This window comes from Melanerpes formicivorus, unplaced genomic scaffold (assembly GCF_026170545.1).
Source record: "Melanerpes formicivorus ecotype bairdi unplaced genomic scaffold, bMelFor1.0.p_v2 SCAF_5, whole genome shotgun sequence".
NCBI lineage: Eukaryota > Metazoa > Chordata > Aves > Piciformes > Picidae > Melanerpes > Melanerpes formicivorus.
In genome coordinates this window covers 13,798,113-13,824,336 of record NW_027142357.1, presented here as the reverse complement: position 1 = coordinate 13,824,336, position 26,224 = coordinate 13,798,113, and the positions used below count along the sequence as shown (strand labels likewise).

The 26,224-nt window shown below is 41.9% G+C and overlaps 1 protein-coding gene and 4 non-coding genes across 6 annotated transcripts; all 5 read right to left on the bottom strand.

The window, feature by feature from the left end:
* On the bottom strand, nucleotides 1-26,156 carry NOP58 (NOP58 ribonucleoprotein). Of its 2 annotated transcripts, none has more exons than XM_068138315.1 (15): nucleotides 26,049-26,156; nucleotides 22,560-22,636; nucleotides 20,660-20,712; nucleotides 18,740-18,864; nucleotides 17,601-17,737; nucleotides 16,442-16,506; nucleotides 15,101-15,235; nucleotides 13,947-14,092; nucleotides 12,895-13,021; nucleotides 11,967-12,130; nucleotides 11,140-11,274; nucleotides 10,162-10,223; nucleotides 5,703-5,836; nucleotides 1,022-1,143; nucleotides 1-329 (listed from the first exon to the last, which is right to left on the bottom strand). In XM_068138315.1, exons 1-15 carry the CDS (start codon nucleotides 26,091-26,093, stop codon nucleotides 279-281), a joined length of 1,578 nt encoding a protein of 525 aa, XP_067994416.1. In that variant the 5' UTR covers nucleotides 26,094-26,156; the 3' UTR covers nucleotides 1-278. The 2 variants fall into 2 exon arrangements, with proteins under 2 accessions (XP_067994416.1, XP_067994415.1); XM_068138314.1 differs by lacking the exon at nucleotides 26,049-26,156 and adding an exon at nucleotides 24,440-24,571.
* On the bottom strand, nucleotides 12,642-12,727 carry LOC137441559 (small nucleolar RNA SNORD11). The gene has a single exon (XR_010987437.1). It is a non-coding gene; the product is annotated as a small nucleolar RNA SNORD11 (small nucleolar RNA).
* LOC137441560 (small nucleolar RNA SNORD11B) lies at nucleotides 13,760-13,845 on the bottom strand. The gene has a single exon (XR_010987438.1). It is a non-coding gene; the product is annotated as a small nucleolar RNA SNORD11B (small nucleolar RNA).
* LOC137441555 (small nucleolar RNA SNORD70) lies at nucleotides 15,777-15,864 on the bottom strand. The gene has a single exon (XR_010987434.1). It is a non-coding gene; the product is annotated as a small nucleolar RNA SNORD70 (small nucleolar RNA).
* On the bottom strand, nucleotides 20,436-20,524 carry LOC137441554 (small nucleolar RNA SNORD70). The gene has a single exon (XR_010987433.1). It is a non-coding gene; the product is annotated as a small nucleolar RNA SNORD70 (small nucleolar RNA).
* Nucleotides 26,157-26,224: the final 68 nt, after the last annotated feature.

Sequence of the window (26,224 nt, the reverse complement as noted above, 5' to 3'; positions counted from 1 at the left end):
TCCATTAAAGTGTTTTTATTCCTTATCAGTGGAAACTGCATATGAGAAAAGAATCTAATGGGAGCTTTTCAACAAAAGAAACTGAAAATAATCCAGTAACTCTCCTTAGTAGCAGAGACACTGGGTATCCTGTTCCAGAGCAGAAGGTAACTACCAAATCCACCTCCTTGCCCTCTTGCAACACAGGGAAGTTAGTTTTCAGCAAGACGCTAAAGAAATTCTGTCAAGAAATGCTACTCTGAAGCAGCTGTCCAAGGGCAAATGTTTCCCCCTGCTATTCAGTCTTCATCTTTTATTTTCTTCTTTTTCTTCTTCTTTTTCTCTGTATTCTGCAAACAAACAAATTCTGCTATGAACAAAGCATCATGGAGAAGCAAAGAACACATAGTTAGGTAACAGACCTCACACTTACAGCAGCTGCCATACTCAGCAAAGCACAACCCAAGAGATGTCCTCTTCCTCTACTGTTAAATGCACTTGATGTTTACAGTGTTTACAGGAGTTGTGCTGTCTGCCATGCTGCTGGCTGCTCACTACTGTGGCCAAGCTATGTAGCTGCCCAAACAACAGGTAGAAAATGAAACCCCGTGTAAAGAACAGGATTTAGAAGCTAAGCAACTAGTTTGGTTTGGTCCCATTCACTCTACTGTTGCTAGAAGACATCAAATGACGCTTTAGCAATTCATCAGGTAAAGTCTCTCCTCCCTCCAAGTCCTGAACACTAGACAGATGCCTGTGGACTAGCACCAAGGCATACTCTCTCCACCAGAAAAGATGAAGAAAGAGAAGACTAATGCTGGGAGTAGGCAGAGGGAAGAAGGAGAAACATTCCTGGTACCTGGAGGCATTACAATCATGCATTTCCCAGATCCTATTTTCTAATGCAAGTCACCTTGGACAATATGGTGAAGGATATAATGAAATTAAGTTATTAAGAGTAGAACTCTTTGCACACCATGAGTAAGAATAATTTGCCCTCCACACACTCCATGTTTTGAAGTGCCGTGCAATTCTGCCTCACCTCAACTGTAGGGCTGGTGGGAGGTTCCTCACTCAGTACCTCCTCTTCTTCAGCTTGCTTTTCCTTATCCTTTTTCTTCTTCTTCTTCTTGACAGGTTCATCATCTTCCACAATTGTCTCTTCTGTACAACAGAAGGAAGAAAAATTAAAGGCAGGCTGTCGGCTATTAAGAGTGTAACAGATAAAAGGAAAAGCCTTCTATGACATGTGAGAAGATGCAGTGATAGTACAAATGCAAAACACTGGACACCACACTGCCTCTTCTTCACATCTCTCTACACCTATTTTCCCTACACTTTGCCCTTATCTGCACGATTACTCCCTGCTACAATCAAAACATACAACTACCCAAGACACAAGTGACAATGCTCAGACAGTGCTACTCACACGTCCTGGCACAAACACCACTCCTATATGCTGCTCCCAAAGTTGAAGGCAAGCTTGAATGTTTTCACTTGTATGCCAAACTATATTCCAGTACTCTTTCTGCAAGCAGACTGTTCACAGCATAAAAGCAGTGGAAGGACTTTAAAAGCCACACTATAAATGTGTTCAGCCAGCAACAGCTTATTCACAACTGATTTCCTTATCTTGGTGTTAGAAATTCGCTAAGAAGCAGGCTGGTTTTCTTTACTGCTTGAACTGCCAAACACAAAGATCTCTTAATGCTGAGCTAATATAAAGCATTTAATGTAAAAGCAGAAACTCTTTCCTGTCCTGGAAGCCAAGAACTGAATTATTTATGTAAGCTGAGAGCAATGTTAGCCCAAGGGAAAACTTAGTAATGCTACCCCTTACATTTGTTTTTCAGAACTATTTGTCAACAGCTGGCCTTTCTAATACCACTCATTTTCTAGAATACATACCACAGGTCTTGGGAAACTCTATGTAAAGAAACAAGCAGAAATCATCATCAAGCTGACAGCCAGTCTGTTACTGCAGCAGACCAAAGTTACATTTGTATGTCTGATCGGTGCTGGACACAAAGTTTCTCAGTACATAGTACTCATGAGTAAGTCATGATACAGCAACCACTGTCCCTCAGTAGCTGCAAAATCAAGATGCTAAAGCTGGTGGTGTTTGTGGTGTGTACGGTTGCTACTCTAGGTGTGACTCAGGAAGTAATTTTCCCACTGTACTCCCTTAAAAAAAAAATGAATCCATGTCATTTTGAAGCACACTCACTACTTACAGAAAAAACAAAAAAGAAAGTCAATGCAATCACAGAAACTCCAAACACACAACTTCCTAACATCTTGACCATACTTTATCACAAGTTTAGCTCCTCAAGGCAGCAGAAGGATTATATGAGTCAAACCCACACTTCACTCTTTGCCTCTAACATAAGTTTCAGACAAGAAAAAAAAAAAATATATACTTCAGGGTAAAAAAAATTTCTAGACATGTCAACAAGAAAATAGAGCCAGCTAACACATGCAGTTTTCTGACATTAAAAAAATGCCAGAAGCAAAGCATCAAAGGATTGCAGACCAGCAAAGGATTGCAGACAAAGGAACTGGTAAATATAACTGTAAGTGGATTCTGCTGTACACATCACTCACAGTGAAAGTGTGCAAGCATAAAACATTCAAAACACATTAAAAGTAAGCACCCACACCTCCCTATGCATAACACAGGGGAATCAAAAATAGCCAAAATATGAGCAAATACTACATTAAAGCCATAGAGCACAGAAGGAGCATACACATCTTATTTTGCTATGTTCACTCAGCTGCATTGGTAAGCCGTTAGTTTTCATGCAAAATTTTTGGTGGTAACCCTGGAAAAATAACTTCTTGTTACTGTCCCACATGTCATCAAGTCTGACACACAAGGCAGTGGAACCTGTCACAATTTACAACTGCAGATGATGCGCTGCACACTCATAGGCAGTGTCACTGTCCACAGCTAGCAGCAGACACCCTTCCTGAAGGTTTCAGTTGCTGCTTTTTAGCAAAGCTCATTACAAGACTTCATGTATTTGTACCGAGGTAGCATGAGGATAAGACTCCAAGAGAGCTGGTCTTTTACCCTCTGGGTACAACACTTCTAAGCCACTCAAGCCCAGTGGGGTTTCTTTGTGATACACACCAGATGACAAGAAAGTCAACAGCTCTTCCTATCAGGCACTGAGGCACAGAAAGCAGCACTAGAAGAACAGTTTGACTGACAGTCCTGGAGATACCACCAGCAGTTCCACTCACCCATTTTCCACCATTTTTTTCTAAGCTTTTATACACTAGCCTGACACGCCTACCTTCCTCCACATGATGCTCTGCATGCACAGAATCAACGACTGATTTGTACATGCCTCACCTCCAAACTACCCACCAGTTCCTATCCAGAGTACTGCCATACCTGCACCCCAAAAAGGCACAGAGAAAACACCAAACATCTCCATCTTGCAGTAAAATTTACATTTCAGGCTAGCACAATTCAAAATGTTGTCCTCATTTACAGCAAATATTAAAGCAACAGTTTGACACCCTTTACTTTCTTTTTGTAATGGAAACAGGATTAGAAGTAATCTGGCTAAGGAATTCCTTTTTTCCCTGAACTGCTTTTTTGCCATCCTCATTTATCATGCCGCTGCACAAACAGCATGAAGAAGGATGGAGCAGAAACTTCTCTCACAACACTATCTCTGACCAAGGACAAGCTTAATAGAGCACTGCACCAAAACCAGAAATCAAGACAAGCAGAAACTTAACCCTCATGCAAATTCAAGTGGACATGCAACATAAATCTTAATGCTGAGACCTCCTCTGCATATTACAGAACTTACTGAACTACTCAAACTTCTTGGACCACCACCAGTGCTCCTCTAGCAAACTGTGCAGCTATAACAATTATATTGGAAAAGAGCAAGGTCATGGTCTGTCTAGCTTCTGTCATGAAATCCATGCACTTTGCTAAGTGGTCAAATTGAAGAATTTACAAGCATATGGGGCAGCACTATTTTAAAGGGTGTAAGAGGAGACCCTGAAGGGATTAGTTCTGCATACAGGTGATATCTTTAAATAAGCTCTCTGAAAACACTTCTTTCATACTCTGAAGCAACTGGCAAACTTAATTCTAATGTCCAAGTATTCAAATAAAGTGACCTAGCCAATATGAAAATCTGGGGAGAAGCAGGAATCACACATCTGAAGGATGTCCTATCTTTTCAGGAAGCAATGCAATATCTTTTTTGTTTCCAACCCCCCCTAAAGAACAAACAAAAAAACCCACACAAGCAAACAGTACATATTTCATCAGTTCATAAGTATTCTGAACACAGCTTAAATAGTTCTTGGTAGCTCAAAGATACCTGTTAAGCTCCACACAATCCCTAAATTGTGAAGGATCAACGTTCAATAAAACAAGTAAGAAAACACCATCAGGTTTGTGCAGAAAAGCATGAATCCTTGAATAAAACCTCTATGAATAGAAATATCCTCATACTCTTTCAGAGATCAGGCTGGAAATTAATGCAATTTTCCACCTGTGAGAAGTTCATGCCTGTGAGATGTCAACAATCACGTTTATAATGCAAGAGAGACCCAAAGGAACAATTCTGAGACTATAGTAAGTGAAGTTCATACAAAAAGATTATCAAAAGCAGTAGCTGTGAGAACACCCACATTCTCCAAAACCCAAATAGGCAAAGTTCAAGCCTCCAAAGCATTCACGTGTCCTCGCCTTCTTGTGATAAGAGAACAAGCTGGGGCACAGAGAATTCTCCCTCAAGTGTAACTGTAGTTCTAAGTTTACATTCCTACAAGTTGCTCCATCCATGACTTACAACTAACATCTGTAAAGATCAAACCTCAACATGAGCCAAGCATGAAGGGGTTACAGAACCAGCATGACTAAACTCTCATACTGTAGAACACAGAAACACAGCAAAGGGTAGAAAACAAAACCCTCACCTGCTGGAGTCATCGGTAGTTGACAAAACTTGGAAGTTTTGTCCTATCACTCCTGTATCTGGCTAAGGGTCTCAGGAGTGACTTAAAAGTAATTTTCCTTTTCCTTTCCCCCCCCTCAAGTGACACACTATGTTCTCCACTATAACAACAAGTATTACACAAGATATTTTAGAGGTGCTGACTTGCATAATGGAGAGGAAATGTTTCTCAAAATGAACCATAATATAAAACCAGATTGTTTTGAAGTTGCAGCCCAAATTCTTCCTTCAAACAGTAATTTAGCAGAGAAGCAAAGAAGAACTGTGGTCACAGCTCAGTTTTAGCTTCAAGAGCATAATACTTGTTCATGTATTATGTAAATTCAGGGACAGTCATTTCACCACGAATTCTGACATTCAGTGTTCATATGCTCCAATATGCCAGGAAATATTTTATACAGAAAGCAGTGTTCTTTAAAGACAACTCAACAACTGTGGGTTTACACAGAGCTTTTTTCCTTCAAAATACTGGGGCCCACTAAATGTGAACCTGCTGAACAAGAAAATTCTGTCAGAATACAAGTATAATTTTTGTTTTCAAGGTTCATGTACGCTTACAACCAATATTTCAAGTAAACTGATTGCAGTCTGCTGCCAGTCTGTAAAGGATTATTACTTTTTATTAAATACACTGTCGTATCTGAGAACCACCATATACTGCAGCTGGCTGTGCTAAGCATCACTGCACAATGAACACAGCAACATGCTAGCAGTACAGATGCAGCAACTAACCTTTTATTTCTGCTTTGAACTTCTTTGCTTTCACAGCAACCTCTGTGTTTTGTTCATCCACCTCCTGAATTTTGCGTTTCTTTGAAAGAGTAGGAAGAGTAGAGTCACCAGATGGGTCAAATATTTTTATTTCACTGTAATGAAGAAAACAAGTCATTTTAAGTAACAAGAAAGTAAAGCTAGCCCCTCAGGTAAGATCCTGCAGTTGAACACAAACTTTCCAACACAACCTTCTGAAAATATCTGCAAATGAATCTCGCTCAGCTCACAAAGCATCTACATGTGATGAGGTAATGAGGGTAGTGATGGCTCATCAGTAATCATGACTACAGGAGATACACCATGAATATAACTGTCTGACCTGACAGAAGATAACAGAAACCAAAACCAAACTCCTACCTAACTGTTGACAGCGCTACAGACCACTTAAATTATCCATTAAATTGGTCTGCGTGCTCCTGAAGGCTTTTCTAGCAGTTTTTCTTGTCACAAGCACATACCTCCCCATAATTTGGTAATTTCATATAAGCACACCCTAAGGGGGTATACAAGATTAGAAGTAGCTTTTTCTTCTGCTTTTTCTGCACCACTTATTCACCTCACAAGGCAGGGTAATGCTGTGGCTCTTCTCTGTATCACTTGTATCTTTGACTTTACCAAACATTCAAATACCTAATCTGCATCTGAAACTGACTCTTCTCAAATATTTGCATCCTCCTTTGTTCAGTCCCAAATTCCTCTACAGGCTGCAGAGAAACAGCCACCCTGAAACCCGGTGCTCATCAGTTGGACTTTTTCAGGGGCAATTGAATTGTCTAATAGCAATGAAGCAATTTTTTTTCTTACCCATTCAGAACAGAATTCCTACTGAAGGAGAATGGAGCTTTAAAACAGTCACTCTAAACTATTCCACTCCAGCCATGTACTGTGTATCTAAAGTAAGAATATGAAGTAGCTGCCTTGGCACAGGTTAAAGACAGCACCATCACTTCACTCTCTAAGCAACAGACATTTTTCTTCTGGGTATTAATGTTGCATATTGCTTTACAGAAATTGATTATGCAGCCTTTTGCAAACAATGGAGTCTGAAAAAACTCAGAAAACAGCTCACTGACTTCCTTGTCATTGTCAAATACTGTCAATACTGCTGCTAATTAAAAATAATTACATACATTAGCAAATAAATATGCAGAGACAGGTAATGCATTCTCATCTCTTTTCAGTTGAAGCTCATCTCTAAAAACTACATTGCAATTAACTTGTGAAACATTACTTTGATATACCTAATTCACACAGGATCCATAGTTTCATACAAGACTAAGATCCTTGCCAATCTCCGTAAAATATTAGCTTAGTTCTTCAAACCATCTCCATAAAGCAGCAGTGCTGCTGGTTTTGTACGAGGACAATCTGACAGGGACTGAGTTGGTTTCCCTCAAACAGCCAGGAACCATCGTCAGTCTCTCCCCAATGCCTAGACATGTTTGCAAAGCATGTCTAGCAGTAGAAACATGTCCTGGCAGGAATTCATGACTCATTTCAAGAGGTCAAACCCCAGCATGTATGTTTTCTCCTCAATTCCCTCCTCCTTAAGCTACTGCCTCCTTACACACCCTGATACTTCATTTACTGACTGTGTCTGTTCAAAAGCTGCCCCAAAAATCACAACCATCACTACACTTGGAAATGCCTAGTATATGAAAATGAAAGTAACAGCTAGGATTGAGAAAGATGTTTGGGGACTGCAGATGGGTGCAACAGTGCTACTTTATTTCACAGAACTAGCAGCAAGCCTTGGTTTTCCTAAAAACTTGACACCTCTACATCTGTGATGTTTGTTTGGCTGAACCTTTGAACAGCATCATAGAATCAGCCAGGTTGGAAAAGACCTCAGAGATCATCAAGTCCAACCTAATACCTAACACCTCCTTACACCTAAACCATGGCTCCAAGTGCCACATCCAATCTTTCTTTGAAGACCTCCACTGATGGTGACTCTACCACCACCCTGGGCAGCACGTTCCAAGGGCCAATTTCTCTTTCTGTGAAGAACTTTCTCCTCACCTCAAGCCTAAACTTCCCCTGGCACAGCTTGAGACTGTATCCTCTTGTTCTGAACAGCCAAGCTAAGCTAGAAGCCTGCAACTAAATTAAGTGAAAAACCTAGGTGTCACAGCTTAGACTAATGACAACAACCTGCTCAAATCCTTAGATGTTCAGCTGTCCCAGTTGCAATTTACAGTGTGTCACTTTGGGCAACAGAAACTACTCTTAATAGTGTTCAAAGGACAGACCCTATCTATCTATTGTTTGAGATACATATTACAATACCTAAACAAGGAGACAAAGCTTTGCTAAAGCCACACAAAAAACCAACACCACACCCACCACTTGTTTTGAAGAAAAAGGTGACTAAGTAGGCCTCTAGGGCAACTTCCATATCAATTTAATTCTACCACTGATTTTCTTCAAATTTATTTTATTCAGAATTCCATTTAAAAAAGCTGCTACCTATGCTACCTACTAACTCCCCAAACTACTCAACTTTTTGGGATGTTGCTGATAGCATCTAAATTAGAATAAACCTTTATTAGAATAAACCAAACCAGGTTGGAAGAGACCTTCAAGATCATCGTGTCCAACCCATCAACCAATCCAACCCACCCAAACAGCTAACCCATGGCACCAAGCACCCCATCAAGTCTCCTTCTGAACACCTTCAATGACAGCGACTCCACCACCTCCCCAGGCAACCCATTCCATAGCGCAATCACTCTTTCTGTATAGAACTTCTTCCTAACATCCAACCTAAACCTCCCCTGGCGCAGCCTGAGACTGTGTCCTCTTGTTCTGGTACTGGCTGCCTGGGAGAAGAGACCATCACCTGCCTGTCTACAACCTCCCTTCAGGTAGTTGTAGAGAGGGATAAGGTCACCCCTGAGTCCCCTTTTCTCCAGGCTGAGCACCCCCAGCTCCCTCAGTCTTTCCTCATAGGGCTTGTGTTCCAAACCCCTCACCAACTTTGTTGCTCTTCTCTGGACTCCTTCCAGCAAGTCAACATCCTTCCTAAACTGAGGGGCCCAGAACTGGACACAGTATCGAGGTGTGGCCTAATCAGTGCAGTATACAGGGGCAGAATGACCTCCCTGCTCCTGCTGGCCACACTGTTCCTGATGCAGGCCAGGATGCCATTGGCCCTCTTGGCTGCCTGGGCACACTGCAGGCTCATGTTCAGCCTACCATTGACCAGCACCCCCAGGTCCCTCTCTGCCTGGCTGCTCTCCAGCCACTCTGACCCCAGCCTGTAGCACTGCATGGGGTTGTTGCGGCCAATGTGCAGAACCCGGCACTTGGATGTGTTCAATCTCATGCTGTTGGATTCTGCCCATCTGTCCAGCCTGTCGAGGTCCCTCTGCACAGCCTCTCTACCCTCCAGCAGATCAACTCTTGCCCCCAGCTTGGTGTCATCAGCAAATTTACTGATGATGGACTCAATGCCCTCATCCAGATCATCAATAAAGATGTTAAAGAGCACAGGGCCCAGCACTGATCCTTGGGGCACACCACTAGTGACTGGCCTCCAGCTGGATGTGGCGCCATTCACCACCACTCTCTGGGCTCGGCCCTCCAGCCAGTTCCTAACCCATCGCAGTGTGCTCCCATCCAAGCCATGGGCTGACAGCTTGGCCAGCAGTTTGCTATGGGGGACGGTGTCAAAGGCCTTGCTGAGGTCCAGGTAGACTACATCAACAGGCCTCCCCACATCCACCAGGCGGGTCACCTGATCGTAGAAGATCAGGTTGGTCAGGCAGGACCTGCCCTTCCTAAATCCATGCTGGCTAGGCCTGATCCCTTGGCCATCCTTTAAGTGCTGTGTTATTGCACTCAGGATGACCTGTTCCATGATCTTGCCTGGCACTGAGGTCAGGCTGACAGGCCTATAATTCCCTGGCTCATCCAACCGGCCCTTCTTATGGATGGGCACCACGTTGGCCAGCTTCCAGTCCTCTGGGACCTCGCCAGTGAGCCAGGACTGCTGGAAAATTATGGAGAGTGGCTTGGCCAGCTCATCTGCCAGCTCTCTCAGCACCCTAGGATGAATCCCATCTGGTCCCATGGACTTGTGGGGATCCAAGCTGCTAAGGAGAGTTCCAACCACCTCCTCATGGAACATAGGGAAACTGTGCAGCTCCCTGGCTCCTTCTGCCAGCTCTGCAGGCCAGCTGCTGATGTTGACAATTTACTATAGGAAAATCAAGACTGTTTCTCCACAACTGTAAAATGTGGGAAAATGGAAATTCTCACTACTGATGAGAACTATCATCTCTGTTTAAGAGCATTAAAAAATGTTTTCTGGATCTTCAATCAGTTCAGCTGACAATGAAATAATAATTAAAAAAAACCCAGACACATGGAGTTCTATTTATACTCAGCCAAGCTGAAAGGAAAAACTACTCACCTCTTGTTCTGATACTTGTCTGTCCTGGCCAAGGCTTTACCAGTGCCACTTATTCTTCGTATCTGTATGGAAAATTTTGAAGTTAAAAAAAATAAAAATGGTAAGGAAACCAATTCACAGCAATTTCTACAGCTCTTGAAAGGAATTTAAAATGGAAAGGCAGACACATATTACTGATCTTGTGTACCTCTGAGTCTTACACCTGCAAGCAGCATAGTGAGTAGGAGGTAGCTAGGGTAAGAAATTTATGTTCTTTCCTAATCCTGCTTTTAAAGAGCCAAATTCAATTAAAGGGTATATAGTACTGGATCAAATATACTATTTCTACCTTGGAAGGTTGAACCTAGTCATCATTTACAAGAACACATGCAGCAGGCACGCCACCTAAAAGAGGAAAGTGAACCCTACATTCTCCTAGCATGCCATGCCGATGGCAAGAGATGGATCAACAGGTATAGAGAAGTAGAGTATGCATTAGGTGATGAGAGAACAACGCAGCAATTTACAGACCATCTTTCTTTAGCTACAGACCAAGCATCACCAGACCTGTATTTGGATTTTGGGGAACCATGGTGGAAAACAGGGTGAAAGGGGAGAGGGAGAAACCCCAAATGTATTTTCTTCTGAGGTGAAGAAGCTATGAAGCAACGAACATGTCTTTGCAATTAATACAGAGAGGTGGTAGAACATAAAGATATGATTTCTTTCATGTTGTTCAGAATCAAAATTTTTCAGTATAATGTAAATGAAGACAGGTAAGTATACAAGAAAAACTGACATACAGACAGAAGGATGGAGTCAGCTTCCAAACCCCAGTGCTCCCGGCATGGTTGGGATACACTACACAACGAAAGTGACACTAGATCACACAACTGAGTGAAGGGAAGACTCAGAAAGCAGCGTATCAGAAATTGTACCATAGAGGGGAAAAAAAAAGAGAAAAAAAGTCAGCTTCATTCAGCCCTCTGCCAGACTTACCCCTCTCTCTTCCAAAAGCCTCATCCTCGTCTCTACTTTTAGTCTGTTCTCAGCACCCATTTCAGCACTGGTATCCTCTCCAAGGGCATCATAACGAATAGTCAAGGCAGTCTTCGCTGCCAGCATTCGAGAAATCTGGAAACGTCAGAAAGAATATTAAATGCTAAGACTTAACACAAGGCAAGGATTCATTCTGATCTGGAAACCACAAACAAAAGAACAAAGTAACCAGCAGTGTTTAGTTCAATACACAATTAGTACATGGTTCTATCAAGACTGAAATACTCTTAATATAACAACTTATTTTCTTGATAGAGGGAAACATCTGAGAGAGCAAATTGGTTATACATAGCACACTCAACCTTCTGATTAGGCTAGAGCTGTAGCTTCCAGCTGCATAAGCTTTCTCCAGAATTCAAACATATCTTCACATCTACCAGCATTACAAAAGCCTAAGCTCTTTAAAAGCATGCCACAAAAGTTACTAGCTCTAGCACAAGAAGAGTCCAGTTTCCATGTAAGACTGAAGCCTGTAACAGCTTAGTTTAGGATCACAAAGAAAGCAGTAACATACACCTTGAGAAAGCCAGCACTGCATCATAACTCAGCAGGAATGCATCTGTTGTTACTCAGATGTATTCAATGGAAATTCCTTTTGCTTTTTCAAACAGGAAACAATGACATCCAAAGATTTGTGGGAGAGTGGCAAGTTCCATGTAATCACGAAGCAGTACAGATAGCAGGCCATGGAAAGAGCCTCACTGTGAAGCTCAAACCATCCCATGCTCTGGAAAGAAGCCAAAATAGTAAACAATTCTGCAACTCACCTTTCCTTTGTTTTTGGTATTGGTTTGTCCCACTAGGGAAGCATGATAGATAAGGCCAAATTTAGGTGTGTCCCTTTTAGTCTTCAGTGCTCTGAAGAGTGCCTTCTCAGCACCCAGTAACTGAACTGTTGAAGCTGGATGTTTTGCCAGATTCAAGAGGGAACCTGGAAGAAAGTGACACAGCAATATTAATTTGTCAGAGAAGCAGCTAGAGAAGGAGGATGGATTCCTACCCTATTCTGGAGTAGGAAGCTCAGGACCATATATTTCTATGAGAGCTCCTTCAGAACCATTACCTGAAGGACAAGTGTGGTAGTGAGAAAAATTCTCACACACCACACCCCCTCCAAACTAGTGTTCTGTAGCTGTCTTTTCCTTAAAGGCACAGCCTAAAACTGTCACAACAGGTAAGCCATTTCAGTCTTTCACGCTACAACTAACTGCCTTGGTTTGACTTTGGCAACAGGAATGGAGACTGACTAAAACATATTCTATTGGAGTAATGCCTACTCCTGACAAAAGTAAGGAACAGCAAGATGATGTCGTCACAGAACTGCAGCATAGGTAACTGGAATAAGGCTGCTACCTTGAGCCAGTCAGACTATAAAAGCCTAATGCTAGTTTGTCAGCATTTTATCTCAGCAGTTACTGGACTACCAGCAGGAGGCTCAGCAAGTGTCTCAGAAGAGGTAGTGACTTAAGTTGCCCTCATATTCCAAAAAGAATTCAGGCCAACCAAGAACTCTGTCATCATAGACTATCACCAAGCTCATGCTGGTATTCTGAGGTTCCTCAAGAGCTACCTTCCCATTCTTTGCCATGAGATGTTCACTAGGCCCTTGCATAGTGCTTTTAGCTGACCAGCTTCTCAAAGAAAATCTCTGATGAGGTCATCAAAACTTCATTTTCACTTCACAGTGCAACCCACCTGCATGAGCAATCAGCCTCGCTCCAACCAGTTCGCCCACCATGACAGTAAGATTAGGAGCAATGGCCATCATTCTGTTCTTCAGGTAGTCATACAACTGTGTTCGATACTCGGAGATTTCAATCACCTGGCACAGAGTTTGGTTACAGAAATCAGTATTAGCCAACTAACAAATATTAAGAGTTAAATATACTGAAATAACCAAGTATCAAGTATTCCAACAAAGGAGACTAACAAAATGAAGACAGTAAAAAGCCAGTGTTTTAGAAAGCTTTATATAGGGCATATGTCCAGAGCAGAGCTCCACCTACCAAGTATATTAGATCTCTATTGCTTATTCCCTTATGCAACTTATTTTCTCAGCAAAGATCCTGATAAAAGAGTTGACAGCATGCCAAAGACAGTGAAGCAGAAGAAAAACACTTAGTAAGGACATTTTCTTTAGGACAAACACCTGGAACATTCAGTTTTCACATAAATCTTTGCCACCATTCTCTTGAAATAGGATAAATGCTCTTTGCTTGTTCCATACAAATACACAAAATTAGAACGCACATTAAAAATCAACCCGGTCTAGACAATGAACAGAAACTCCTAACCCTGCCACTCCCTGGTAAAGTCACCACTAAAGTCACAGAGTTCACATACAATCCTGATTAAAGCAGGACAGGGCTCCTAATTCTTTTGGGGCTACAGTGCTCCACTTTTAACCTAGGGTTTATTACCTAGATTCAACAACACCAGATTAAAAAGAGGCTACACAGTACCATTATCTCAAGGACTTCAGAGTACAATGATAACAAAATTACTCCCCCCAAAAGTAAGGCTGCAACTTTTGGAAGACTGTGCAGACTTCAACAGTCTGAGATGGCTCAGATGAGGTAGTGACTGTGCAACCCTCATGTCTGTACATCAGGAAAGCAACTAGTGTCAGAATCATCACCGCCATTACAAGTGTGCTAGCAACACCCTGGGAAAATCCTTCCTTGCCACAAGAGGTTCTGAAATGGCTATAATGGAATTGCCACTGATATTCATCCATGTGTATATACCTGATCACAGAGATGAATTATGTTGTTTATATCTTCTTCTGATACTTCTGTCCCCATGGAAATCTCAGCAGCAGCTTTCACATCCGCTTCAATCTCCTCAGGTAGGATGTCAGAAACATCAGAGGAGGCAAAATTGCTCCTGTCTCCTGTGGGGGGAGAGATGAAAGCATGTTTGTTCTGGGGGCAAGATGAACTAGTAAAAAAGCATAAAACCAGACAAAAATAAAAGTCCAAAATAAAAGAAGTGAGTCAAGTCTGACATTACCCTATTCCAAACTCCCCAAACATAAAACAATGTTCTGACTTTACATTTACACTAGAGCAGAGAATGGTTGGAAATACTGTATGTGACTAGCAAAAAACTAGCAAAAAAGTCCTTACTCTGTAACACTGTACAATACTTCACCTTTCCACTAGCTCCTTGCTACAAAATTTTCAGTCACAAAGTTGCAAGGAAGAATTGTAAATGACCCAGAAGTGGTCATTTACTACTAGGCAAATCCATGTAATTTCCTCTATAATTGGTTAAAAATCAAGAAGCTTCTTAAGGAAGTTTCTTAAGGACTGCAAACTGCACACACACACCCCCCTTTTTTTTTAAATCAATAAAATCATAAATACAAAGCACATGCCTGAGAGGTGAGGCAAGTGTCTGGAACATTATAGAGCAGTCCCTCTTTCTACTCTTATGAAAAAGTGTAGCAGTTGTTGACCCCAAGAACACTCACTAAGCTAATAGGCAGCAATTCTTTTTAAATCACTTTTTGGTAGTTAATTTCCAAAGTAGTTTGCTGACTGCCTGTGATCTAAGAAGGTATGCTGACAGTACGTGAAGAACTGACTGCTGACACACTTCGAGTTTCCTGTGAGCTTTGAAATGGTAAATGCTTACAACAAAGGGGGCTGGACTAGCTGACTTTTAGAAGTTCCTTCCAACCCAAACCATTCTATGATTCTACAAAATTTCACCAACACACAAACACAAGCATATGCTACTTTTCTACTGGCCTTATTTAAACCACTGCTGAAGGCAGGACCGTTCACAGGACTGTAACCAGGGGGGTGAGCAAGTTGTAGGTCTACAAACCAGTGCCATTAATGCATCGCATACTACCATAGGAGATTGCCCTAGCTCACACCTCCTTATTACTCACCAACTTTCCGCACACATTTACAGTATGTTAGGTTATCTGTGATGATTTTGCCCAGCTCAGGGAAGTGCCAACCATACCATTCCCTACAGCGCATGACGTAGTTATTCAGTTCTTTGTCCAAGTCATCAAGAAGTGCTGCAAGAAAGAAAAATGGACTTTTTTATCTAAAAATGGAAAACTCCAATACATTTAAATAGTGTACAGGGATATAAACTGAAGTATCTTATCCCATGACAACTGGAATGAAATACAAGATGCCATACATTAGAAGTCTTTACTTTTCAGAGAACTGCATCATCCCAGGCACAGTTTTTGTAAAAGTATCAGGATTCTCCAGTGTGGCCTGGAAGTTTCATTGTGAGCAGCAGTTATTCTTCGTCTGAAGTCAGCTGGAGGGCTACACATAAGATTAATATAAAATTTACCCACCTATAAACTTTTAAGGAAAAAGGTTCTAATCTTGAGAAATCTTGCATTCAATTACTTGATTTACAAGATTGTATTAAGTCCTTTAGTTACTTTTATAATATAAATACACCCAATAAAAATCCAACAAGCTCACAACTTGCCAGATATATTCTAATGTAAATCTGGTTATTGGTCATAACACCCACAGCACATACTGCTACAGGGCCCCGAGGCTAAAATATTTCCCAGTAACACAATACCAACATTCCCATCTGTTGTCTCAGTGGTAGTGACGAAGGAACTGAATTATATCATTAACTTCATCTCAACTATGTTTCATCATTGACAACGGTCTGGGAATTAATATTCCAAACAGAATTCCTCGCTGCTGCTTCACAGCAAGCATGCCAGTTATGATGCAGATTTCTTCAAGGAAAATGAAGGAATGGATTTTGCTAGCTGCATTTACAATTTGTCTGTATTCCATTAAGAAAGCAAGGAGATGGAATGCACCATTATGTACTGCAGTGGGTTTTGCACACCTAACGTAAGAGTCTATTCCATGTTGCCCTCTACACAAGATACCACCAAAATGAAGGGTCAGAAAATCACATTCTGTGGAGCTCATTCTCTCAACTACTCAGAAAGTAGCATGTTAGGAAATCAAGCCCTCAGGAGACAGAACTGACTGCCTATATTTCAGCTGATCCCTATACAAGGAAAAAGTGGACATTGCTTTATTTTATTACCCCAAAAACGCTTCTGCTTGTGGAAAACAGTATTAAAAAACCACACCTTATGCTGAACACCAATGCCCAATTTACTGAAACATGATAGGAGGAAGTTGACAGCAATACATTTCCATAACCTATGTAAGTCAGTCAGCTACCCTAAGACAAATTCATTAATAATTTAAGCACTAAACATACTTACAAATTGCCTGGATAATCATGGTATCTACTTTGTCTGGGCTGAATTTCAACTTGTATCGAGAAAGGCTGAGGAGACAAAAATGCAGTTACATCAACATCCTGACATTCTGATGCAGGAAATGCCCCAATATAGCTGTCCATAACTCACTCATACCAGCTCAGTATTATGCCACTAACCAGTCAGCTGTGGCCAGGAGCCTCACTGACAAGTTTCACAAGAGCTCCAACACACATACATGCACATAATCTGTGACCAGAGTGAAAGTTAAGGCTACCTGTACCATGTGTAGCAGAGTGAAAACAAGTTAAATTAATTAGCTGCTCATTTCTTTCTGCATAGTTCCCAAAAAAAGTAATTGTCAACAGCACTTCCAGTTCTGCATTATCTGGACTTAACACACAAAACTGTACCTACCCAGCAGCAAGTATCAGCAACACTAATGTAAAGTAACAAAAGAAACTTCCTGCAACAGATTCTCACTGAAAAAGCCCATTACTATCTAACTTTAATGTAGGTTTAAAGTTTCTGACTATAGTAAAAGATAATGGATGTCCATAAGGACTTGCATCTTCAAAGTCCTTTTTCAATATTAATGCCCATTTTCTGAGCAAGCACACATCTGTTTTTAAGGAACTAGCTACAGCAAAGCAATTCTCTAACTTGAAAATGGCTTACAGAAAGGACAAGCTCACATCAAAATATGGATTAGAAGTTACTCCTGAATGAATGCTTGACCCAATGCTGATCCAACAACTTTGTGTTTAGCCACTGCTCCACTCAATCTAAGAGACAGTGATTGCAAGGTAGAAAGACAGCTCTGCCTTTAACATTCACACCGACGTATTATATGGATATTTATTCTGGCATAAATCAGTAAATCATGGTCCTTATCTTGTCTTAGCATCAATGGACTTTTGAATGACCCATTTGACTGTTTACAGGGACATTTCAAACTAAATCCTTAACTATGTAACATCTGAAAGAAAGCCATCAACTTCAGGTGAAGATGAAGCCTTTCTCTAAAGGGTGAGTGCAAACTGGAAAGCCTTTCACTTACAGAGTATGAGACCATGTCACATACCTGGACTTCAGGCAGCACAGCAAAGGACACAAGAGAGGGGAAAACATGGGATGAAACAAAGCTGTTCTAGGAACTCACCTGTGTGCCAGACCCAGACACATCGCTGCCATCTCTCGAGAAGGGAGGCCTGTAATAAGCCCTTCAATCTGTGAGCGAATTCCTCTCATCAGCTCTGTAACCATTGGGCTGTGTATGCAACTCAAATTCAGCTTGTCCTGCAGGATAAAAATCAATGCTCTAAAGTCAGGCAAAACAATGACATTCCTCTAAAGCTCTTCTTCCTCCAGCAGCCTGGATTTTTCACTGCAGTGCTGTAATTACGCAAGAGCTTCAATCGTCTTTGATGCTCAAACTAGTGACACACCCAGCTCTCCACAGAGTAACTGTTTGAAGAGGAGATTTATAATTAATGCTCTAGCTGGTATTTAGACACTGGAACCCAAGATTTAAGATTCTGCACCTTACTAGAAACAGTTTGGCTACAAAGAGAAAAATTAGAGGTAGAGGATTGTGGGGTTTGGCTCTTTTTCACAGAGCAAAACTGAAAATTCGTAGTTCAGAGTCCTTGGTATTATTCACTTTAACACTAAATTCTTCTCCTTTTGCAGCATACACCAGCAGCTAACACAGCATGAGGAGGTGGTCAGAATAAAGTCACTGGAACAGGGAGCAATCAAATATGAGATCGTAACTTGGTATTTGATACCTATGAGATACTGGAGAAAGCAGTCCACCTCTATCATACTTCTTTCCCTTCTCTGTAGGCCAGGACCAAAGGACACGCACAACTGCTTCTAGACTGCAGAAGGCAGAGCTCCCAACAAGACATCTCATCAGTCCCCTGTTGCTGCATGTCTTACAGCCTGGCTGGTTTTTTTGTTGCTTTTTGTTTGGCTCCTCACTCTCTCTTTCTGGATGGGATCATTAGGGAAATTAAGTTTTTGATCTGTTGAATCTCTAACCAATATTTAAGAGGGAAATCAAGCAATCCTGAACATCTTACTGCACTTTTACCATACCATTCACTTCTGTACTCAAGTTGCTATCTTCCCAATATACATGCAGCATCCATTTATCATAAGGATTAGATGTCTTCCACACTGCAAACACAGAACTGGCAGTGTAATCCATTGCTGATAACTGAAAAATCTCTGGAATTTGACTGTAAGATTTCAGTAGCATGAGACACAATGAAGAATGGTAAAATTGGTTATCACCTTTATGATGCCTCCAAGTTTGGCATCTGCTACAGCCAGCTGTTCATGGGCATCTTTTGCCACTATCTTCTTGAGAATTTTCTTCAAGTTCTTGCTGAGCTTGCCTTCCACGAGAGCTGTGGATGCTGTATAAAACAAACAAAAAAACCCAAAACACAAAGGTGCTGGTTTTTACCCCCTCCTTAAAAAATCTGTAAAAATAGCACTCCTAACTTGGTATTTTTTTAACTGCCCACAATAGCTCTAGTCTGAGCTGCAATACTGGTTTGTCATACAGTGGCAAAAAAATCAAAATAGAAGGAAATTATATACTTGCTCCTTTGGAAGCCTAAATCAAAAACCCTTCTCCAGTTGCCTTCCCTTTCTCCATATGCTTTCAGTTCTATTTCTGTCAATTTTGTTTAAGGATCTTTATAAACAGTATGCCATATGCTTTAGATACATGTTTAACATTTCCAAAGGCAAGGTTATATGGGAATATTTTTTGTATCATTGAATTAACCAACCATTTCCCAGGTCCTGTAGTCAGCAACCATATCCTAAAATCGATTACTTATTTGTATCCTCTGACAACAATAATGTACTATGTAAAGCCCAACAAAGAATGACGCCAGACACACTGACTGGGCAGTCAGACATGGCTCTTTTTAATATAGCATATAGACTTAGGAATTTTAAAAGGATATTCTTCATTCTCAATTATGGATAGATCTGTAAAAGCCTTATAATCCCACACAATATAATATTTTAAGCAGGCACTTATACAAGTCTCTTTGTGGGTCAGCTATGTGCTCCACTGAACTTCTGTGATTGATGCATCATCTTCACAGTTAACAGAGAAGCGGTAAGTGATTTTGGTTTTACAGAACCTTAATGAAATGTTAGGGTAAAACCTAAGTACTGTGCCAAGTTTCCTTTTAACCTTTCTATAATGAAGATAAGTCTCCATATTTCAAGCTACTTAACAGCTCTGAAATTCACTTAAAATAGCCATGAAAACAGTCTTCTCTTCAAGATAAATGTGATGTAGGTAGCCTGAATAATCTCTCCCATTTTGCAGGTAAGTAAATCTGAAGCAAAGCAGTAGAAGCTTTGGGATTGGTTTAGATTTTTCAGTCGCTGGGGTTGGTTTTGGTATTTTGGGGGCAGCAGAGGGTGTTTGGTTTTGGTTTGGGGTTTTTCGGTGTAGGTTTTGTTGTTTTGTTCTGTGAGGTTTGTTTGGTTTTGGTGTTTTGGTTTGGTTTTTTAAAAGGCTTAACTAGGCATGACCTAAATTCAACCATCTGCAAATAGAGAGGAATGTACGGCAGCTTCAGTCTATGATGGTTATGTCTCCATTCTTGTTTTCTTAGATTCCTTTATAAGCTATCCCTACCACATCAGAATGCAAAGATCCACTGTTTAGTCATAAACATGACCTGGAACATTCACCGACTGCACACTCAGCCGTAACAGTCATGCCACTTCTGAATGATAAGCTAGAACTTTTATCATTTCTGCTCAAACCACTCCACAGTATCAAGCATTTAAGTGTGGAATTAATAAAAACTACTGCACATAGGCTTTCAATTTTGTTTAAACTCCTGAATGTATTTTACATATAATACAGTTGTTTTGGTTTTTAGGCTGAAAACCCACAGTCATAATATGCATCTATAAAACAGGAACCATTGTAGTAATACATATATTCCACTATCTGTCTGTTGTCTCAGTGGTAGTGACGAAATGTTGACTCAAATCATACATATTCAGTTTCGACAAGAATCCATCACTGACAACAGGCAACACATCAAAAACTTCTACATGGTGCTCATTAGTCAGCTGCTTGGGAAAGAAGTACGGCAGGAAAAGACTAGACTTCATTACAACACTACTGCACTATAGACTGGATAGATGTAAGAATGGCATTAACTCACTTACCAGCAAGTGCTTCTGTTGTGTCCTGAAATTTTTCAAAGTGTTTTAGCTTCACTCTACAGAAAAACAATGCAAGTGTGTAAACAGATGAACATAAACCAGATGCTAGAACCATTTTACTTTTGTTCTGCCTCTACTATTATAGTTCCCCTCTTCTCCCTAAGATTGCAAGAGAGCAGAGGTCAATACCCAGATCCTCAAAAGAATGAAGTGCATTAAACCTGCCAATTAAGTTTGAGTGTGAAGAGATTTTTCAGCTGGACCCTATGCACCCTTTTTTAAAATAGGTAAAAAAAAAAGCAGCAATATTTTCATTTAGTAATTCTAGGACCAACATGATTAGAAAGCCTAAGTGAGTTCACATTCAAAGATGGGCATCATCCACTTAAATTTCAACACTGCACTCTGATTAATATGGTGTCACTGGTGACTGACTGATAATAGCATCTTCCCATTCAGGTTCAAAAGGGAACCTTTTGCCTCTGTGGAATGCACAGCCTGCACAGCTCAGATTTAACATGCAATGCAATCAAATGCATCTTCAAAGACATTAAATTTGAACTGATTCACTGTCCATGAATGCTAAAGTCCCTCCTTGCAATTAGATGTATAGAATGCAAGTTCTGAGCTGAGCTTAAATCAAACATAACATGTTTAAGACCAGGCTGGATGAAGCTCTGGCCAGACTGATCTAGTGTGGGGTGTCCCTGCCCATGGCAGGGGGGTTGGAACTAGATGATCCTTGCGGTCCCTTCCAACCCTGACTGATACCATGATATTAACTGCCGTCCAGAGCCCAAAATCATCACATGGGTAGTGTTTGACTACACTATGTCAGGTCTTAGACTGAGCTTCTCTCTCCCTCTCACACAGCCTCTGGTGTTGATATCTAGCGTTAGTGTTAAGAAGCTATCTCAATCCAGTAAATTCCTTGTCAAGGACAGGCATTTGGCTAATCTAGTTCTGATTATCCACTGCTCTTTGCGAGTCAAGTATCTGCAAAGGAAGCAAGGTCACAGATAAAGCTGAACATTTGAGTTAAGCACTGGCAGAGCCTAACAGAAGCTCCAGGATTATACTGATGCCTTTTCGGAAAGGCAGAAGAGACAGGAATTATTTTGATTGAAGTAGAGATCCACTAAGAGCCACATCCTGTCTAGCAAATGGCCAAGATGATGTTTCCAAGACAAGATTATTAACACTACAAACAGGCAGATGTAAGACATTGTAGTTCTTCCTCTAAATACTGTTACAGTGCAGGATAAATCCAAATCACAAAGCATAACTTGTTCAGAAGCATCCATTATAACCAAAGCTGGTTATAAACCTTCCAATAAAAACACCCTAGACAGACTTGGAAAGAATGCACTGCTGTCTCCAGCTCCATGGCAATCTGCTAGGAAGGACAGCTTGCTTAGTGGAGACTGCAATCTTTGTGCAGATACGCAGCCAAGCCAACACTCACGGCACAGGCAACAGCACTCTCAGTTCACAATGATCCACACACTACTAGTTTCAGATGGATTGAACTTGTTTTCTTGGTTAAGCATTTCCTGTGAACACAAAAACCTGTCATTTCAGCCAGCTCCAGCATTACAAGTTACACGTTATTGTCAAGACATCCAAATCTCCTTAAAACGTTCAATTTTTTGCTTCAGTGACATGTAGTAATGACTTTGGCAGCTTAAATATGCTGCAAGAAAAGAAGTTTTTTATTTCACTTTGATATTCCATTTTATGTTTCTCTGAGTATCTAACTTTTCATTATTATTGTTGACAGCTTCTAGGTTTTACATACTGAAAAATACAAACCAGTACTTCTTTCTGCATCTCAGATATGCCTAACTACAGGCAGTCAGGTCCTTCCAAAACCAGACTGCTATCTCCACATGAGGCTACTTACATTTTGTTTGCCTTTTCAGGAGTTTCAAATTCTTTCCATAAGCTGTCAACTTCTTGGAGCTTTTTCTCATTCAGAACCTGTAGGAGGAAACAAAAGAAAATAACAAAAACTGCACACAACTGTATTTAAAGCACTTCTGAACAACCCTCAACTCTGCATTCAGCAGGGAAGACCTGAAGCAGATTTTCACTGTATCCAGTCACTGGAAGTTAATATTCATTGAGTCTACAAACTTAATTTTGGTGATCTCCAGTTTCATTGTTCTCTCAGCGGCTTTATCCTACCACTAGACGGACAATATTAGTTGGTTTACTTTCATCTAAATTACAGAAGTTGCCCACTAACAGCTGGGCCCTTCTGAACCTACACATTAAAGGAAGTTTATCAAAACTGGGCTTGCTCCATCTCTTCTACAGGAGTCATTCACAACCTCAGTGATCCAAACCCAAACCTGCCACTGCTTTAAGAAAGTACAGGCATGTCTGGGATGCCTAACCAGAAGACATGATCCCACAAGTTTTTTTAACTTAAGCTGAGCTAGCCATAGGAAGAAAGAGAAACAATGATATATAAAAAAAGAAGAAAAAGAAACCAACTTTTTTTTCCACAGCTCAGTAATCAGCTGAGCCAAGGATTAGATCTATGCAGCAGCAATGGCTTAATCTCATCTCTGTACAGGGGATCCCTCTCCAGTTTTAAACAGCACAAAATTAACAATTACACCCCGAGAGCCTACCCACATTTCACAAAACACAGAGTACTGCAAATTCCTAGAAAAGTACTCAGGGGAGCAGTACAGTCAAGATCTTTACAACAATGTTCTTTACACTCCACTCAAAAATCTCGTGGTTTTGTCCTTACAACACAAATGTAACAAACTGTTGACTTGGTGCAAGTGCAGGAACCATTCTTGAGTTTGAGAACACACTCCCTTGCAAATTTTTAAACCCTGGTCAAAAGAGGTTGCCTTTTTTAAGCTTAATTAGTAGCTGAGCAAGTGAACATAGCAACTCATTTCCCACAGGACTCTGAGGCACAGAAAAACCTTGGGGTAACTGCCTTTCCTCAGCCTGCTGATTCTTTCCTCCAATTTATCTTTTACACCCCAAGGCCTACAGAATTTTTACCTTCTATAAACAGATATGGGTGCATCAATAAAGAACACAGAAGCTGCTAAAACAAGGTTGTTAGCATATAGAAATTACAAGTCTATTGAGATTTTGTGTGCTGCAAGTTAGTAAGTTGCCTCAGAAAAAGTCTTCCAAGATCCAGAGCACAGCTATGTTCCATTTGCCCTTACTATTTAGACTGTTTTTTCCTCTGATGGGCACAATACCTATAAGGAAATACCTGAGAACTACACAGCTTGCAGAGGACAGCAACTCTTAACCATCAAAGCATAAAGGCAGAGCAGTTATGGTAGCAATGGGCACTGCTGAAAATGGTAGTGGGTGACCATGACGGTCTCCCAAAATTCAGAAGCACGAATTCTGTCCAACCCTCAAGAAACCGAAAATCAAACCAAACAAACTCACACCAAAGAACCTCCCTCCAATTCCCTCCCTACTGCAAGCACCCCAGCAGTAACAATCTTTAGAAATGGCTTTAAGAAGAAGAAAAGGTAAACTCTGTGGAAAACGCTGGTAGAAAATGAACATACAGGTATAACAATGGCACAAGCTTGCAGGTGAACAGCTAAGGTGTGTCGGAAAGAAAAGCTAATTGACCGAGAGCCTCACCCGGCAGATAGGTATGCGCGGGGGCTCGTCATACATGTTCTTGGCGGCTGCAAATAGAATCAGGATGTAAAACAAACTTGCTTTAAAATGTGTGTTTTAATAAAATACTACTTCTGATCGATTTCAGCAAACAGCTTTCACCTTTCCCAATCCAGCCAGGGCACTTTGCAGGGCGCTGTTCTTCCCCCGGCGATACTCAGCAGCCTCTGAACGCTGCTCCCTGGTGTCTGGCGCCCTCTGGCCGCTCCGCACACACATCACAGCCAGACCCCACACCCTTGCTGGAGCCCTTCCGCAAGGGCTTCATCGCTTTATGCTCCTCCCACCTTTACTTGATGTCTACGTTGTTTCAGGAATTAAAATACGGCCCTCCTAGCTCCTGTGAAAGGTCAAAAGGCCTTGGTTCCTTGCACAAGAGGTTTAAGCCTATTCAAAAGACAACTTTTAGCTTTTTACTAACTCGGTGTGGCACAGAACAGTAATGTGAACATCCAATGAGCAAAACCTTCAGGTAGACTGCTCTGTTAGTTCCGCAGGTCTAAGTGCTGGGGGCAGGAGTGAGGGCACAGAGCAGAAGTCATCTGCTTGCAGACAGCCTCTCTGAGGTTTACATCTTGAAAGTTTCCCTGCCTGAATTGCACAGCTGCACCCCAATAAGGAGGAAAGGTTTCACGGCAGATTAAAGCACCAAGGGTGTAGTTTTGCAGCAGACTGGAACTAAAGAAACCAGCACTTTGCTCCCTTTGCACCTGCATCAGTGTTTACACGAGCTAAACCAAGGGGTAAAAACACAAGCAAAAAACCCAACACATACCATACCAAGCTAAGGGGGAAAAAACCCACTAGTGTTAGAAAAAAAAACCTGTATGAGCCCGTGAAACTGTACAGACATCAACATTCAATTGAGAGAACAGGCCAGAAGCTTGTTCAAACCATCATGAAAAGGCAGCCTTCGAGACACTTCACTAGAAGGCTGGCAGGGCCCTGTGAAGCGGTCTGTTCCTCTCAGCCCACATTTTCAGCATGGGAAGTCAGACCACACACTACCCGTGCAGGCATGCTCACCCTGGCCATGTGCTTGCCCGGCAGACCAGCACCACTTTCAGAAAAGCACTCAAATCAAGGCACTCCGTACAACTGTTTAGGCACAGACTGCCTGTCTCCCACACGCCCCTTCCTGCATCTGCAAGATTTTCCCAGCACAAGAGTTATGAGGACGCAGATAGGAAAAGAGAGAGGTCAACGTGCCCGCACCCGGCTGCCTCCAGTGACGCTAGAGGAGTACGGCCACAGGCGCATAACCTTCTACGAAATTCACTCCTACGGGTAGGAGGAAAGGAGCGCCACGAGTAATGTTACACAGGACCACCGAGAAACCCCATCATTCGCACTCCCACCCAGTATCTGCTAACTCCCACTGCAGGCCCTTCATCCCACCTCTGGCTCAAGGCCTCATTCACAACGTGGCCTCCCTGTTCCTACCTACCCCCACCCCGACTCCTGTCCGGCCCGAGGCACCGCACAGGGCCGTCGCTCGGCTCAGCTCCCTGAGGAGCCGCCCAGCATGGAGGCATTCATCCTCCGTCCACGTTTCCCCCCCCCCCACCGAAAGTCCAGCGCAAGCCCGGAGTGCGCTCCCACCCCGCGCCTCACTTCCGCTTCACCGCAGAACAGCGGCCACCCCTCGCACTGCGGCCCACTTGGACAGAGATGGGCCCCCACCAAACAAAAGGCTCCCCAATCCCCTTACCTTGAAGATAGCGTAGCCAGCGGCGGTCTCGAACAGCACCAGCATAGCGGCGGGCCCAGGAGAGGCGCAGCCACGTGCGCCAGCGGACAAGACCCCCAGTCAGGCAAGCACGCGCCGGAAAAGGAAGCAGAAGCAGCAGCAGCGGAAGTGAACGCAGCGAAGGGGGAAGCGAGGTG